Raw genomic sequence first — 18054 nt, forward strand, 5'->3', positions numbered from 1 at the left:
ACAAAACCATGGTAGGTGTTACTGACTTCATGTGAAGCTTCTATCTTCCCACTAATTTCTCCAGAAGAGAAAGTCAATGTTGGGAGGTCAGGAACACCTGACGATTCACTAGTGATGACAAACAAGTGGGACCATTTTCTGTTTGTTTTTTAGTGTGGTAATGTCTTTTTTTATTAATACATGTTTTCAATACATAACAATTACACTCACCCTGAGAACTGATACATCACATAATCACACTTTAATCATTTGTACATCGTGTTCTCTGTCTCACCCTCCAACCTTCCCACATCTCCAGTGTGGCGAGGTCTTGAAGGAAAAAGTGAGCAAGATTTACCTGACAGCATGCTCAGGAATGGATTTAGAAGGACAAAATGCCGGTAATGGTGGCATTTAAGGACTATAAATGGGGGAATGTAGAGACTGAATAAAGACTGAAGCTCCTGGCAAGTGCAAGGGCCTGAGTTCAAGCCTGGTTCCGCCAAAAAAAAAAAAAGACTGAAATGAAGGAGCCCAAATAGGAAGAATTCACAGATTTTTGTAATTAAATGAGTGAAACTGGCCTTCCAAATTATTTGAAGAAAACAAGCCAATATCTTATGAATCCTGGCTGACATGTTTAAAGACAGACATACCTTATCTAACACCACATCGCTCTTCCTGAGTTCTAAGACCTTGGAAAGATACCGACAGAGCTCAGCGTTGGCCTCTCCCTCTGATGGAGGGGCTGCAATCGCTACATTTATAGCTTCCGTGGTCAGATCTGGAATAAAATGGTATGAACTTTATCCCTGAGGAGTTTTCTTTGTGAAATGAGGAAATTTTGTAAAAAGAGTTTGCGTTTGGTTGGGCACACAGATTTTTCAGTTAACAACTATCAAACTCAGTACAGTTCGCAGTACCAAACCCAGCCAAACTAAAACAAAAAACTTAGAGAATGATTCATCACACTTTGGAGACATAAACATGAGGAGTATGTCTCTATCATTACATGCCATAAATCAAGAAAAAACAAGACCTACCCTATACTACCCCGCTGACCAAGAGGGACCTAGTACCCTGAGAAGTGTCTTGGACTTGGCTCGCTGGAAATGGCACTTTATCTATAGGAAGAGCTCCAGCCTGCAGTTGGAGGAGCCACGCTTCAGCCCCGAAATGTGTCCAAGGAGTTGCACTATGAGGCAGCTCACAGGAAAATACAGGGCTACTCAGGAAAAGGAGAGCACCTTTTCTCTTACATGGATCGTCTCTTACATGACACATGTTTTTGTGAGACCCTTCTCATGCTGCAGTTCAGGGTGGTCTTGTGCTCACTCTAGAGCCCAGGCTGGTCTTGAAATTGAGGCAAGTTTAGCCTCAGCCTCTAGAGTACTGGGATTACAAGCATGCACCACCATGACACATTTTGAAGGCTTTTTTTTTTCCCCAGCACAATTCAGATCAATGGTTTTAGATTTTAAATTCACATAGGAATTAATGAGGGGCCTTAGATTACAGGTTTTCTCCCATTCCTTAGGCCAGTGATCACCGAACTAGACCAAAACACTTCTTTTTTCCTTTTCTGTCCAGTGCCTCTGGGTTTGGAATAGCACAACCTAAGAATAACCTAGGCCAGGGTCTCCAAGTCCCAAGTCAGGGACTAGTACCTGGTGGGGAGCGTGTTAGGAAGAGGACCACAGTATGAAATGAATGGTACAGGGATAAGCCAAGCTTCGTTCCTAGTGACAGCTGCCCGCACTACCTCCTGAGCAGCAATTCTGTCACATCGTGGTGGCATTAGGTTCTCGGAGGAGCAGGAGCCCTACTATGAACTGCACACCAGAGGACTCTAGGTTCTGTGTTCCTCATAACAATCTAATGTAATAGTAAGTTATGTCATTATAAATGACAATGACAGAAAATATGCAGAAAAGTAATTTGCTTGAATCATTCCACCCCTTCCCAACCCAGGAAAAACTGTCTTTCACAAAATGGGTCCCTGGTACCAAAAAGGCTGGAAGTCACTGAACTAGAGTATAGGCACATCCTCCCTAAAATACCAACTTTTTACAAAGTAAACATACAGTGGTTTACATCTAACTTGGTATAACTTAAATAGCATGTATTCACTTTCAAATACCTTTAACATGAGAATCTAGAATTTTTAAATGGAGAACCCTCTAACTGCAAATATGAAAAACATGCTCCGCTGTCACAGGACAAGCGGTCAGCTAAGTGAGATGACAGGAAGGTGGAAGGCGCAGGTCGAGAGTCCCACCACTCCCGCAAGTGTTCACACATACCTGTCACGGCGCTTTGTTTGGAGCCAGGCTTGGCGTGGATGGCTATTGTGACACAACCTTTAGCATCAACTGTCACAGGACCTAACGGACGGAGTGGCTTCTCTGGTTCCTTGCTCTCGTCTTTACTCTAAAATGAAAATCACACAACTTTAAATGGGTTACAAAATGTTTCTACTTACTTAATGCGATCTTCCCAATCCCCTTTATCAAGAGCCAAGACAAACTGTTTACCAGAGGTTCTGAACACCTGTAATACTCCCACACCATTCACCACTATCAGTTGCTCCACCAGGCCTTCTCAGCGCTCCTGCCTCAGAGGAAAACCTGACTTCACGTTGTACTTAGCATTCCTCAGAAGCAAGGACTATCTCTCACCTCTACCATTCTGTGATACATCCCAAGCCCCGCCCCTCCTAATTTCTAAATTCTAAGAAACTCTCACTTAGCACGAGAAGATCTCACCTAGGGATCTTCTCGCCAGTTTCCTAGTGCTGGGAGTACAGGCATGTGTCACCTTCCTCTCTCGGTTTACCGCTGGTGTTGCAGCATAAGGATGAAGTGACAACAGTGACTGATATTTAAGGCCACGCTAGTAATTTATTCGTTCGTTCATTCATTCAACAAGTAACCAATCGCAGGGCAGCGGCCGGCGCGCGGATCCCGGAGGATCAGCAGGACCCCTAGGACTGTAGCGAGGGAGGGGGCGGACGAACCACACAGCATGCGGCGCGGAGACCCACGCCTGGAGAGGCCCGAGCGGCTCCGCCGGGGGAGACGCGGGGCCGGGTCTGGGGTGCAATGGAGCCCACCTCGCCGCGACAGGGACGAGCGTGTCCCCATGGGACGGAAGCGCGCGGCCCGGCGAGGGGCGGTGGGGACCAAACCCGCGCCGCGCCGTCCGTGAGCCCCGCGTCTCCTCCGCGCCCCGGGACTAACCCTGCGGCCCACCTTCTGGACGCCACGGGATTCGCTCTTGGCCTTGCTTGCCGCGCCAGCTTTCTTAGGCATCTCTGACCCAGAAGGGAGCCGCAAAGCTGCGAAAAGCCTCAGCCCACTCTCGAGACTCAGCATCCCTGCCCCAGCGGCCCGGAAGCGGCCTCTGCGCCTGCGCACGTGGAGGTCCGGCGGCGCGCCGACATCCCGCGCATGCGTTCTTGCCCGAGATCGCCCTGTCGCACCTGGCAGGCGTAAGTCCGGTTTCCCGACTTGCAGTCTGAATTGTGAAGAGGCACAGGGCGCCGGGCTCAACGTTCCGTCACTTCTAAATGGCCTAGCAAGACCAACAGAGACCACAGGTGCCCAGCCGCAGCCTGGCCTCAGCGCCTCCATTCATCATCGGGCCACTACTTTGTGCCTGACGCCGAGGGTCCCACAACGTGGAAGAGGCAATATACTGTGACACGTGACATAGCAGCCTGTGAAACTGGGGGAGTGAACAGAGGTGAGATCATGGAGTCAGAGAGGACCTGAAGCTAGGGATCCGCACAGATCAATGTGCTGTTTTAGAAAGCACCAGCTGCAGTGTGGTCAACAGCGACACCCAAGGTAGGAAAATCTGCCACCAAAGAAGGAAAGTGGAGGCCTGTACTAGCGCAGCTACGCAGGGACTGAGAGCTGATCATTGTAAGGACATTCAGTAACTGAAGCTGTCCACTGGGGGATAAATGGATGTGGGAAGGAAAATGAAGAGTGAAGGCAGACTCCCAAGCTTGGGGCTGAAGGAGCAATGTGGAGATCTGAAGTGGACTGTTTTTGATGTAGATAATTAGGACATTGGAGTAGATCTATTCAGGAGATAACTATATAATCCAAGGTTGAGAGATCTGGGTTTGTAATAGATTCTGGAGTCCTCTAGGAGCTGGAAATCAAAGTCATGGCAGAATATTTGGAGCACATGGGGCCAAGAGTGCACCCTAAGGACAGGAATAAAAGTTACCGAAGGATGCTGGCCAGAGATAGGTAGTGTGACAGCTAAGGGAGGGCCCTTCAGGAGTGACAAGTGTCACAGAGAGGGTAAGGAGATGGCCACAGGAAAGTGGGTTTCAGTGGAGAGGAGAAAATGAAAGTATGAAGAACGTTTCAGTGACTTAACCTCGAAGGAGTAACTGTTTGGAGGGGCAGAGGACCCAGTATTCTTAAACTGAATGAATGTTAACAGTTTCTGAAAGTTGATACGAACGAGCCAGGAGAGGAAGTTACACCTAAGGTTCCTGAGTTGGGGGATCTGAACATGAGTAGAAAGAAGCTGAGGTACTCAGGTAAATTTTTTTGCTCCGAATGCCTTCAGGGCAGGTTTGGCTGGCTTGAGTTGTGGGGATTGAACCGCAGCAACCTGAGCCTGACTGCTTTGTTGAAGCAGCCACTTAAAGAGCTGAGCTAAGGGGCAGGCCCCCCTTCAGGTAAATTTGATGGAAGTAACTAAATTTCTATCTAGCTAATGGGGAGGTGTTGATGGTGTAAGGAGGGACAGTGTGATCAGAAATAGTGTGGACAGTTGCCACCGCCAAAGGAAAAGAGGGCTGAGGAGCAACAGAAGCACCCCACAAATCCACAGGCTGTAACCAGGTACACAGAGTGGCACTAAAACTGAAATCAGCTGGAATTACAGCTATACGGCAGACATCTTTGGCCGACTCTGCCAGCAAGAAAGGCAAGACAGGACTCAAGATTCACGGAAAAATACTGAGTGTGGAAACAAGTCTTAGTAGGGACTCACTATTCCTCTCCCATAGCTGGTGGATTGCAATACTGCAGACCCTAGAAAACACTCCTGCAAAAAACAGAGGAATATTATTTGAATTTTGCTTCATTTTTGTCTTTGTTCTTTTATTTTTACCTAATTTTATTTCTTTAACTTAATTTAGGATCTCACATTTGTCTCCCTATGTTCCTTTTATTTTTCAAATGTTATTTCATTTTTCCTTTCCCCACCTCTCCATCCTTACCATTACTGTCAGGCTTTATTAATCTTTAGATATTTGGTTGATGCCATTGTTGAATTCTTTTGTTAATGGTGGCATAATTGTATTTAATAGATACTGTACATCAACACTTGGTTTGTCTTTGTGCCTATAAATACAGATCTCTTTTCTATGGTTAAGGGTGGTACTGTGCTAGATCCATTAGACCAAATATAGTGTCCTACCCAACACAGAATACATTCTTCTCAGCAGCATATGAAATTTTCTCCAAAATAGATGATATAATAATCTGTAAAGAATGCTTAAGTAACTGCAAAAGAATCGTGATTATCCCATGCATAATACCAGATTGCAGGGCCGGAGAGATAGCTCAGTGGACTACGTCCCTGGTTAGGCAAGTGCAGGGACCAGGGTTTGATCCCCAGCACCACATGCCTCACCGGCCCCACCCCCCGGGGCATGCTGAGCCAGCCACTGAGTCCAGGCATGGTGGGGCATGCCTGTAATCCCAGCACTGGGGAGGCTGAAAACAGGAGGATCACTATGAGTACAAGCTACGTAGTGAGACCCTGTACCAAATACATAAAAATAAAATATCAGATTGTAGTGCAGTGAAACTAGAGTCAATGGCAAAAACCCCAAACCCAGAAATTATGCAAATATATGCAAATTAATATATTACTGAAGAACCAATGGGTCACAGAAGAAATCAAGAAATTAGTTCCTAGATACAAACAATAATGCTACTACAACATATCAGAGCCTATGAAACACAATAAAAATAGCCCTAATAGGGAAACTTACAGTTATGATTGCCAACATCAGAAAAGCAGAGCAAGCCCAAATAAATAACCTAATGATATGCCTCAAGGGCTTAGAAAAAGAACAATCCAAATCCAAAGCTAGTACATGGAAATCACAACAGAAATTAATGAAATGGAGACTACAAATAATACAATAAATTGAAGGGCTCATTCCTTGAGAGGATAAACAAAACAGACAAATTCTTGGCTAACCCCCCAAAAAATGCAAAGAAAAGATGCATTTCAATGCAATCAGAAGTTTAAAAAGGCAAAAGCCCAGTACACTGCTTAAGTCTAGATTATTAGCAACTACTTTGGAAAGCCTATAACCCAGTGAATTAGAGAATACAGAAGACATAGCGATTCCTAACACACAAATTGAGCCAAAATGATATAAGGACCCTGAATAATCCAATAATAGGCAATGAAATTAAGCAATAATAAAAAGAACCTACTGTCTAGTGAAAGCCTAGGATCCAATGAATTCACTACTGACTTCTACAAGGACTTCAAGGAATATCTATACTCCTCAAACTAAGGAAACTTGAGAGCGAAAGACCACTATCAAACTCATTCCTAGAAACTAGCATTACCTTGATTCTAAAAACAGGTAAGAACTCACCTAAAAAAACCCTACCAATCTTTTAATGAACACAGATGTAAAACTCCTAGTAAGATACTGGCAAAATGAATACAAAAATTAAAAAGATCACACATGGCCAAGTAGCCTTCGCTTCAGGGGTTCAAGGAAGACTCAACATAGAGAAATCAATAAATGTAAAATACCACATATTCAGAACCAAGGACAAAAATGACAATTATGTCAAGACACAAAGCTTTTGAGAAACCCAACATCTATTCATGATTAAATGCTTAAAATTAGCTAAAGAAGGGTCTTATTTTAAGCTGATAAAAACCATTTATGACAAATGACCAACATTATATTTAAAATGGGGAAAGGCTGAAAGTTTCCCCTCTAAAACCAGAAAGGAGACAACAATGTCCACTATGACCACCCTGTGCTGTATAATGCAGAGATTCCTCTAGTGACCTGTTTCAACTGTTCAGACGTAGGATGAAGGCACACCACTTATACTGACAACCTGCCACTGGAACATGAGACTTGTCTTCTTTGGGAGGGGGATAACAAGTCTGTACATCTTGTTTATAGAGCCTCAATATCTTTTTTTGTACAGTCCCCTTTTTAAAAAAAATCAGTGGTTTAATTTTGGCTGATTGTGCTGTATAATACTGTAGTTTTATGGTCTGCTACACATTATAGTCCTGCATACTGCACGTAATACGCAAGTAAAAGCGAAGTCATCAAGTTAAAATTTTCTTTGACCATTTCTTTGTTCCGAATACTGTAATGTGTACACTGTGTACAAATCCTCATTTAGCAACCAATTCATTTAATGATGCCATCACAGGAATGTAATTTGGTTGTTAAGGAATGACTGTACTCAAAACATTAATCAGGCAAAAAACAGAAAGGGAATAAATATAAGAAATCATTTCCACATGACACAATTCTTTACATAGAGGGCTAAAACATTCTACGAAAGACTTCTAGAATAACCAAATTAGCAATGTAGCAGGATATAAAATTCAACACACAAAAAGCAATAGAGTTCTTTTACACGAATAATACAACAATAGCATTTGTTCACCAGGAAAGAAATTAGGAAAATACTACCATTCACAATAGCATCAAGAAGACTTAGGAATGAACCTAGCCAAGAAAGTGAAAGCCCTCTACAATCAAAACTACCATATTCTGAAGGAAATAGAAAAAGGCATTGGAAAATGGAAGGGTATTTTTGTTTCTGGATAGGTAGAACTGACACTGTCAAAATGATACTTTCGGGGCTGGGGAGATGGCTCAGTGGAATAAGCGCTTCCCTGGCAAGCACAAGGGCCTGAGTTCAATCCCTGGTTCCGCCAAAAAAAAAAAAAAAAAAAAAAAAGATACTTCCAACACTTGTAGTGTTTAAATGTAATACCAATCAAAATACCAACAGCACTCCTCTCAGAACTACAGAAAATGATCCTAAAATTCATATGGAGCCATAAGAGATCTAGAATTGCAAAAGCAATCAAAGGCAAGAGCATAGGCAAACACTTTGTAAACAGAACCCCAACTGCACCAAGAAATAACATCAAAAATCAACAAATAGGATTATATCAAATCAAAAACTGCACATGGGCCAGGGAGATGGCTCAGTATAATAAGCCCTTCCCTGGCAAGCACAAGGGCCTGAGTTCAATCCCCACTTCCGCCAAAAAACAAACAAAACAAAAAACTGCATAGCAAAAACAACATCAACAGAGTCAAAAGCCTACAGAATGGGAAAAATTTGTAAGGCGCTCCTAAAGGACTAACATCTAGAATATATAAGGAATTAAAAAAAAAATTAGACCCCACCCAAATAAAAGATCTAATCAGGAAATAGGCAAAAGAAATGAATACAATTCTTAGAAGTATAAGTTGCCAATAAATACATTACAAAATTATTCAACATCTCTTGACAATTAAAAAAAAAAATGCAAACTGAAGCAACAGAGATTCTATGTTACTCCAGGAAGAAAGGCTACCATGAAAAAGTCAAATAACTGCTGATGAGGCTGTAGGGGGGTGGGAGAAGAAACAGTCTACATTGTTGATAGGAATGTAAATTAGTACAACCACTATAGAAATCAGTATGGAGATTCCTTAAAAAAAAAAAAAAAAAAACCTTACAAATTCTATCCAACCTAGTTATTCCCCTCCTAAATATCTTCCCCAGAGTAAAAAACATTACACTACAATGACACATACCCATGTTTACAGCAGCACAGCTTATAATAACTAAATCTTGGAAGTAGCTATCCAACAGTGAAGTTAAAAAAAAAAAAAAAAGCCACACTGCTATAAAGGCTAAGCAAGTCAGACACATAAGTTTAAATATCAAAAGGTTTCTCTTGTATATGAAACCCAAAGTATAAATAACATTTTAATGCATCTGCTGCCAAAGTGAGCACCAAAGTATAAATAATTTAAAGAGCAAAATAAAAGATAAAGAAAATAGGGGGCTGGGGAGATGGCTCAGAGCATTTGCCTGGCAAACACAAGGGCCTAAGTTCAATCCCTGGTTCCGCAAAAAAAAAAAAAAATCTTTTTCAAAGGAAAGGGGACCAAGAGATTAAGGGGTGGAGGGAAAAGAATGAAAAGAACCAAGATGTGTTATGAACATGTACCAACTCTCCACAATGAGTATAACCATTATATATTGGAAACATGTACTAATAAAAATTTTTAAAGGTGGGCATGCTGGCACAAACCTGTAACTCTAGCACTCAGGAAGCTGAAGTAGAAGGGTGCAGTGTTGGAGCACAGCCTAGGCTATATAATGAGTTCAATACCAGTCTGAACTGCATAAGAAGACTTAACTCTAAAAATTAAAATTAAAAACAAGTACACTTTCTACAGCTCCAAATAAAACATTAATGTGCCTGTAAAATTGGTATTCTAATAATCCTTCCCTAATCCTGCTATCAAGGTATGTAAAATACATGCTGCACACCTAGGTGCCTAGCATCACCCAGGTGTAATTAATAAGCAACTGTGAGATGACAGTTACACTGCTGTAGTTGTTCCTGTGAGCTGCTTCCAGAAAAGCAATGCATTCTTTTTTTTTTTTTTGGTCAGGGGGGCCTCTGTGCCTTCAGGGCAGGTTTGGCTGGCTTGAGTTGTGGGGATCGAACCACAGCAGCCTGAGCCTGACTGCCTTGTTGAAGCAGCCACTTAAAGAACTGAGCTAAGGGGCAGGCCCCCAATGCATTCTTATATGTTGCATTACTTCTATAAATGTAAAACAATTAACTAGAACCTTTGTTCCAAAATGGTAGTTTTCATTCAACTTTTAGAAGGAAAAAGAAAGGGGACAAAATGACAAAAAATAAAGGATAATACACATTTATTTCTTTAAAATTTCAGGTGATTTCTCAATGTCAGTAGAGTTGTTCCTTGTATATACCTTCTACTGCTGCATTCATTTACAATTGTTCGATGTAACACAGAAGGCATGTGAAATTCCCCACATCCCAAAGTCCCTCACTAACTTATCTCTGGCATATCATACTTTCAAAGGCAGAAGTACCTTTCGGTAATGGTTACTACTTTTTGCCACTTAATCTTTAGTTAACCAGAACCACACATTTGATATGTATTCCCTTAAAAAGAAAGATATATCCATAAAGACACAGTACCCAAAACGGAAAAATTGCTTTTTTTCAACCTCAAGAGAGCTTAGCATCAACATATTTCATGACCTTCTTGAAAATGTATAATGAAATAGTACTTTTGATGAAAAGCTTTTATTTCCTATTTAGAAAAATTCTTTGATATTTAAAAGAATTTTTTGTCATCTTCCACAAATATCTGGTATACTTCCAACTTAATTATAGAATTTTTAAATAACAGTCCCTTTTAAGGGAAAAGATTTATATTTTAAAAACCTGCTGTATATAAAAGTATATAAATGTCACTCTACCTTATATACTTCCTACCTCCTCCTAAAATAGATGTGCTGGTCACATTCATGAGGTCACAAATATTATACATATTTTACGTCTTAAATAGAACTGTGCGACAGAAAGCATATTTTTGGTAGGAGTGATTCTACTGGACAGCTTTATCATTTCAAAGTAGCTGTTAGAAAAGTTAGTAATTATGTTGCATTCTTGCTGCATAGGATGATCATGACATTGAAGCACTATCTTTAAATGATCATCACTCACCACCATCAGCTCAGTCTTGGGACTCATCAGCAGGACCCAAGACAGGCAGGCAGGTATGGTGACACAGCTGAATGATAAAGAATCTGGGCTTATATTATACCATTAGAAACTTCATATATATCACATTACTGTGAACTTATACAAAATCCAGCTAGAGTTTGAAAGCTATACTATATAATGCATTACTATACTATTAAAAAATGTCCTTTCCTATAAACCCATTGAAAAATTTCTTGGGCATTTATTAGGCCAAGTTTTAGCATTATTCCAAATATGAGTGAGCACGTATTTTAAAATTTCAAATATAAAGCCAGTTTTCCTAATATTCTGAAATCAGTTAATAGCAATTCTGCAGGAATACTGACCCATTTCATCTAACCTTCAAAAGTTAAAATAAAGAAACCAAACTGACTACATATAAAAGAATCTTTCAATTCCAAAACTATTGAAAGACCATGAGTCAGTTGATCTATGAAACAGTACAGGAAACAGCTGTATTTTTTATACTATTAAACCCAGCTCTCTTTTCTCCCAAGGTGACAAATGAAGTGGAAAATCTGCCTTTAGTTCACAGAGATTTAAATAAACATTTTCCTATTTCTCCTAAGAAACTACTACGTTTCTTATCTTACAATCATAAATATTCATGACACTCAAACTATTTTTCCTGTGGCCAGTTACTTATGTTTCAGTCAAGATTGTATGGTAGGTACTACTTAGCAAGATGTAGTAAATGTTAAATTATGTATAAAATATTATTTCTGGTATTTGTCCATCCTCTATTGAAGTGCCATTGTTATTGCCAGGGGAACTAAAGAAGAAGAAAACAGTCTTGCTGGCAGCAGGTGTTTCGTGCACAATTTTCTTCAGCCCTTTTGTCCCATAGTGGGAGTCTGGCCCCTAAACAGAAACAAAGGTTCATTAGCAGTTTTCACTTATTAGGCATTCAAGATAATGTGGTATAATTAGATTAAAAATCTATTACATTCATTAGAGCTCCTATACAAAATTCTATGCTAAATCATCTAATGGATGAAACTTTTATCAAGGAGCTAATGAATAAGCAAAAATATAGGATGTAGAGCACAGCCCTTAGAGAATACTGAAAAAATTTTAATGAAAAGTTATATTGTAAACATCCAACATACTACTTGAATAAAGAGCCCCTTCAGAAAAACCTTTCACAATAGAGCAGTGCTGAGATGCACTGTTTTTCTTAAAGCAGCTTCCTTCCTTTCTAAAAGGCTTAACTTTTGTTAAAAGTATAATTCTAAAACATGCTTTGTGCAATACTCAAGCATGGCCTGAACATTGTGGCACACTCCTGTGATCCTGCCAGCCAGGAAGGCTGAGGTAGGATCACAAATTTAAGCCCAACCTGATTTAACTTAGTGACTTAATACAACTCTATCTCAAAATTAAAAAAAAAAAAAAAATCAAGAAGCCTGGGGATATCGCTTAATTCCCAGCACACACATGTGCACAGGCAACACACACACACACACACACATACACACACACGAAACCATGGCCCATGTGCCCTGGGACGCTCAGAACCCTTACTTTGAGCGTTGCACATGCTGTGTAGCACACGTTGGGCAGGATTTCTATGGGCTCCTTAAACATGACTCTGAATGTGTTAGCAGTGCCGTCACAACTGAACCCGGTATCATTTTGTCCCAGAGTCTGTTTTTTTTCATATTCAATGATCTGTAATTTTTAAAAGAGAAGATACATTTAAGATAAATCAATTAAAATACAGTTCTGCAGAGAAAAATACAAAGCCCTTAGAACTGTCGGAATAGACTACTAAACCTCTCATTTTTTCTCTTTATTTCTAACCACCAAAAATGGCTTTAGGCATGCTGCCAGAAAATGGCCATTTCTCATTTGTCACAGTGTGAGTGAGGAAGATGTTGAGAACATGGGCTCAGCTGCAGAGGGTAGCCACTGTGGTACAGACTCCAGGATGTGCCCATTTTCCATATCTAAAGGAAGTGGGCTTATTGCTAGCCTGTCTTGATGCTAGGAAAATTCTTTTAACATTTCTTATATTTCAATGTTATTTACTGGAACTATAAATGAGCTTAAAGCAGTAAGTCTGTGAATGCTCAAAATGTACACTGTCTTTTCACTTTAGTTCTCTCCCCACTGGGTGAGCATGTGGGCCTCCAAGAGCTTCTGGAAACTTTCTTTCTGGGTTAATGGAAGTTGAAAAGGAAGAAAAAGGTTATTAAATGACAGCTACTACAGCACCAGGAGTTTGCCATCTTTCACTATGGTCTCCGGAGCTAGTAGTAGTGGGTGTGGTTTGGTGCTGACTTTCCAAATATTCAAGCCTGGAGTGTACACCCTGCTAGAATGAGACCTTGACACTACCCTCTAACACTGGAAACTGAGCCACGGCCATGTCTTAAGAACATGGCTATTTTTTAGGCATTAAAAAAAAAAAAGTGGTTCTCCACAAACAAGCTGATGGAGACAAGGAACTTCCACAACCAAAGGCCATCCTGGCAATGCCCAAACTTGCTACTTCTAGCTTCAATTTCTTTACTTCATTTCTCTAGAGTAAGGCCCCAGGCAGACCTTATGGAAAAGCCCTCTAGACGCTTCTAACATACTCCTGTTTTAGTTTTTTATCTTTAGAATCACTGCATGGTGCTAGTGATTCTAAAGATATTAAATTATCTTAAAAATGGAGCCTGGACAGATTTCATATAAAAACCTTTACTTCTGGCTTTTTGGACATCCTTAGGCTTTTATTGTCACATCGTAACTACTGGCAAGAGCTAAGCAGTGGTTGGCCTTTAATTATCCCATGTCTCAAAGCTCCTTGTCTCTTACACCAGGCCCTCAGTCTCTATTTAAGCCATCTGCCTATGACCTGGCCAGCATTCCAGTTGGCCACTTTGGACACAAGGGAACAGGTGGTAGTGACAGACAGCGAATCTGGAATAGGCATAAGACTGGCCGTCGGGGAAGGAAATGAAGACAGCTCTGCTATTTACTTTGATCACAGTATGTAGACTTTATCAATTTGTTTTTAGCTGCACCTCGGACTGAACTATCCCAACCCTTTACAATTTGGTTTTTACATCTTACTTTGAGACAGGGTCTCATTTAACACATTCCTGAACTTGTGATCTTCCTCCTTAGGCCTCCTAGAATGCTTGTATTACAGGAATGCACCACAATACCTAGCTGATGTCATTGGTTTAATCTACTTATAACTCTGCTGCCCACCCGTTTGTGCACAAGGAGTCTAGTGTCTTCTGTGACAGATAGCAGACACTGAAGAAGAATGGGGTTTCATCGTAGACTTCCAGTGAGGTTCTGGCCCCTGGCAGGACTGTACCTTATTTAGCCTGCTTAAGTGTATAAAGTACAACAGGAACTCATTTTGAGAATCTTTCACACTCTTCAAAGGTTTGCTGAGGTTTCTCAGTACTTAAAAACCATTGGATATTCCTTTTTGTGTGATGTACTGGTATTTAAACCAAAGGGTCTTTGACCCAAGCTAGTCTCTAGCCCCCATCCACCTTTTATTTTAGTTGTAATGGTTGATATATGGTATCAACTTAAGAAATTTATAAGTTTAACTCAGCAGGGGACCAGGGTCCTTTCTTTCCTTTTCTCTCTCTTTTTTTTTTTTTTTGGCAGAACCAGGGATTGAACTCAGGCCCTTGAGCTTCCCAGGGAAGTGCTTATTCCCTGAGCCATCTCCCCAGCCCCCAGGGTCCTTTCTGTAAATATCCTGAGCCTGTGCAAAAGGAAGGTGGAAGATGATGTGGGTGCTACACATCCAGAGTGGGTAACCTGCTTACAATATAAGGGGGGGGGGGAAGAGGCTTGTTTCCTTCCTCTTTGCTCTTATCTTCCCCTGCCATGAACTACTGCCCCTCTGCCACGTGCCACCCTACCTTGGAGCCAGCTGATAATGGACTGAAACCTTTACAAACTGTGAGCTAAATAAACTTTTCCTTTCTGAATTTGCATGTCGAGTATTTTGTTCCAGAAACTAGAAAAAGTAACTAAGACAACAGTCTTGTTAAAAGTTGGCCAGGATGGGCTCAAACTTGAATCTCTTCTACCTCAGCTCCTGGAGTGCTGGGATCATAGCTGTGTGCTGTCATACTGTGCTAGTTTTCCAACCTGTTGAAAAATCTTTCAAGTAAATAATTTCAGGTGGATTAAAAATCTACTGGTAATATTTACAATGGAACTTTCCAAATGGCTTATAAGAACAATCAATTAGCATACATGACACAAATATATAACCTGAATCTCACTATACAAGTCAGAGGAAGGGTCAGAGAATGAGCACAGAACTCACCAGTACAACCAGTAACGCAATTTAATTCTTCCATGGGGAGCAAGATCTCTCCTAAGATTGTGAGGTATTTTTTAGCTATCATCAAACCACATCTCTGAATATGAAGCATAAAACTAATATTTTAGCGTGGTTAAAGCTTTACTATTGGGCCAGCTAAATAGCTCAGTGGATTAAAGCACTTGCAAGCAGGTGCAGGGGCCAGGGATTTGATCCCTGGGTCTGGCGTGCTGGCCCCGCCCCTGGGATGTGCTGAGAAGGCAACTGAGACTGCACATGGTGGTGCATATCTATAATCCCAGCTCTTGGGAGGCTGTAAATAGGCGGATCACTACAAGTCTGATCTAGTAGTGAGACCTTGAACACCCCATAGACCCTTCCCTAAAACACACACACAAAAAAAAAAGAAAAAGAAAAAAAAAAGCTTTACTATTAATTATATTCTTAGTAACATTTTAGAGCAGGGGGTTTTTAGGTTTATCATTTACCTCCTTTTCTCATATTTTTCATGTTTTATTATTTATATATAAAAGATACACATATTTCATATAGTTTGTAAATAAAAATACATTTTTTCAAAAATAAATTTATTAATTAGGGTCTGCAAGTAATAGCTCTAAAAACATTGATTTATTGACAGGAAAACAAAGGTAGAGGGATTGAGGTGTTTGACTTCTGCTTCTGTTGGGGAACCTGTGGCCCCTCTGAAAAGAGGTGCAGGAGATCTAAAGTGTAAGACAGGCAAGGCGAGGTGAAGCAAGATGGGTTTGGACAGACATTCCCAGACTGAGGTTTTCCCAGCAGTTTCAAGTAAGGAGTCAGTTTCAAGGTCCTAAGTTCAAAGTACCTTGAGACAGGCGAAAGGTACTTTAAGATAGTTAACACACAGCAAAGGTGTCCTGCACAAGGAGAACTGCTATGCTGATGCTTATGGGAAGGACCTCAATGTTTTGAAACCAAGTTACTTAAAACCTTTCTCTCAGCTTAAAATGATACAGCCTAATTCCTCTGAAAATTATCCTGAAATGTGGATTTTTATCAAGATAATACTTATTATAGTCTTGTACACTGGTTTATAAATAATGGAGGAAAAAGTGTACCTGTATATTCACTTGATAATCTGTGGGACCATGGATAGAGCCGTATAAGCCAAACCCAACTACGCAGATTCTTCTATTAACTGTGAACCTGAGACAAAGAAGTCAAAAATGAAATAATCTACAAATGTTCATATTCTGCAGGTTTGTAATTTGATGAAGTATTACCTGGATCCAATTTTGCTTATAAAAGTGAAAACTACCATAGAACAGACATCTTTAGAAATGTTTACTTATAAAAACTTTTCTAAAGTAAATGTGAAGTTAACAGAACCCAAATTTCTATAAGAGGAATTCAACCTAAATACCCATTTTTTTGTTCTATTTTTATTTTTCTACTACTAGAGAGGGACCCAGCGCCTCATGCATGCTAGGCAGCACTACCCACTTCTGCTGTCCTAACTACAGCGCTCTGACTAGCCACATTCAGCTACCTAGCTCCTCCAGGAACACAGCTGCGTCAGCCATTAGAACCAAAGCCCATCCCCAACCACAACAACTCGTAAGTTCAACAAATACTTACTGAAGATCTATCATGTTTAGGTACCGGTCTTTCACTGGGGAACTAATGGTCAACGAGACAGACTTTTTATCCCTACTGAGCAGTTTACCCTAATGGCAAACACTGAAAACAAAAAGGAATAAATAATAATTGTGATAAGAGCTGTGGAGAAAGGAGACTGCTGTAACAAGGACTCCAGGTAGAACAGGGCCAGAGGTGTGACTTTCTATTAACTGTGAACCTAAGACAAAGTAAAAAATGAAATAATCCACAAATGTTCATATTCTAACTCATATACTTAAAACTCAATTAAGGATTAATATGAACAAATCCAGTTTTGTCATAATAACTAAGAAATAATGCCCTATCTTAACCCATTTTATAAATATATAAAAATTGACAGGCCAGGGAGATGGCTCAGTGGAATAAATGCTTCCCTGGCAAGCGCAAGGGCTTGAGTTCAATCCCCGGTTCCACAAAAAAATAAAACTGACATTAAACATCTATGCAACCAAAAGACTATATAACAATCTGTGATGCAAAACAAATAATTCTCAGTGTTTTCAGCCCGTGTTTCATTATTACTGCTATTACTAGCATACCACCGCCACTATAATGAATATTTCCTAAAAGCCCTGAGCTTCAGTTCTTACATGAATTGCTTCATTAATCATTGTAGCCGTCATATAATAGTTAACTATACTATTTTTATTATCCTAAGATTTTTATAGCTAAAGAAACAGGTTTTAGCTGGGTGTGGTGGTGCATGCCTGTAGCCCTAGCTACTCAGGAAGCTGAGGTGGAAGGTTCACTGATACTTACATATTTGGGACCTGCCTGAGGATGTATAATGACCTTCTGACAAAGGCAGCGGGGAGGAGGGAGAAATCAGCAGGGGGAGGAGAGAAGGAGAAAGAGAAAAATACAAACCGAGGTTTAGAAGAATACACTTGTTCCAGTCAGAAAGTGTGGGAGGGCTGGGACATAACTTCAGGTCTCTTTGGATCAAAGGCCCATGTTCTTTAATACCCATCCTGCACACCTCATTTCAGTAAGACGTCCATGTTAAAATTTTGCTAATATATTACTTATAATACTGTATTATGTAAACAATATATTGTTTTTAAAAAGCAGAAAATGGACCAAGGGTGTACGGTGTACTCAGAGGTACAGTATGCTTTTAGCATGCATCAGGGCCTGGGTTCAATCCCCAGCACTATATTCAATCCTCAAGATATGCAACTAAACAAATGAAGACAAATTTAAAGCATCTATAAATCCAAATAGTCCTGGTAACCTTTTGCATTTTTACTTTTCTATGAGCATATATGCACACTCTT

The 18054-nt window shown here is 40.4% G+C and overlaps 2 protein-coding genes across 3 annotated transcripts in view; both read right to left on the reverse strand.

The window, feature by feature from the left end:
• Positions 1-361: 361 nt before the first annotated feature.
• On the reverse strand, positions 362-4599 carry CUNH15orf40 (chromosome unknown C15orf40 homolog). The gene is made up of 4 exons (XM_023712401.1): positions 3219-4599; positions 2283-2409; positions 636-763; positions 362-400 (listed from the first exon to the last, which is right to left on the reverse strand). Exons 1-4 carry the CDS (start codon positions 3609-3611, stop codon positions 362-364), a joined length of 687 nt encoding a protein of 228 aa, XP_023568169.1. The 5' UTR covers positions 3612-4599.
• Positions 4600-9945: 5346 nt separating this feature from the next.
• Positions 9946-18054, reverse strand: part of Btbd1 (BTB domain containing 1) — a 35247-nt gene continuing 27138 nt past the window's right edge. The window contains exons 6-8 of one of the 2 annotated variants that reach the window (XM_004623481.2): positions 16216-16303; positions 12349-12495; positions 9946-11685 (exon numbers count right to left, since the gene is read on the reverse strand). In XM_004623481.2, the coding sequence (XP_004623538.2) occupies positions 11527-11685; positions 12349-12495; positions 16216-16303 (394 nt within the window). In that variant the 3' untranslated portion in view covers positions 9946-11526. The remainder of the gene's footprint in view (positions 11686-12348; positions 12496-16215; positions 16304-18054) is intronic. The other variant, XM_023710783.1, reaches the window with a different exon arrangement.

This window comes from Octodon degus, unplaced genomic scaffold (assembly GCF_000260255.1).
Source record: "Octodon degus isolate 3935 unplaced genomic scaffold, OctDeg1.0 scaffold00002, whole genome shotgun sequence".
Lineage (NCBI taxonomy): Eukaryota > Metazoa > Chordata > Mammalia > Rodentia > Octodontidae > Octodon > Octodon degus.

Bases quoted from the DNA above. Each gene is read 5' to 3' on its own strand.
- CUNH15orf40 (XM_023712401.1), bottom strand. From the start codon at position 3,611: ATGGAGGCGCTGAGGCCAGGCTGCGGCTGGGCACCTGTGGTCTCTGTT. The intron at 764-2,282 runs GTATGTGTGAAC...ATTTTATTCCAG, and splicing joins CAAACAAAGCGCCGTGACAG to ATCTGACCACGGAAGCTATA. The intron at 401-635 runs GTATGTCTGTCT...CCCCATTTATAG, and splicing joins GCGATGTGGTGTTAGATAAG to TCCTTAAATGCCACCATTAC.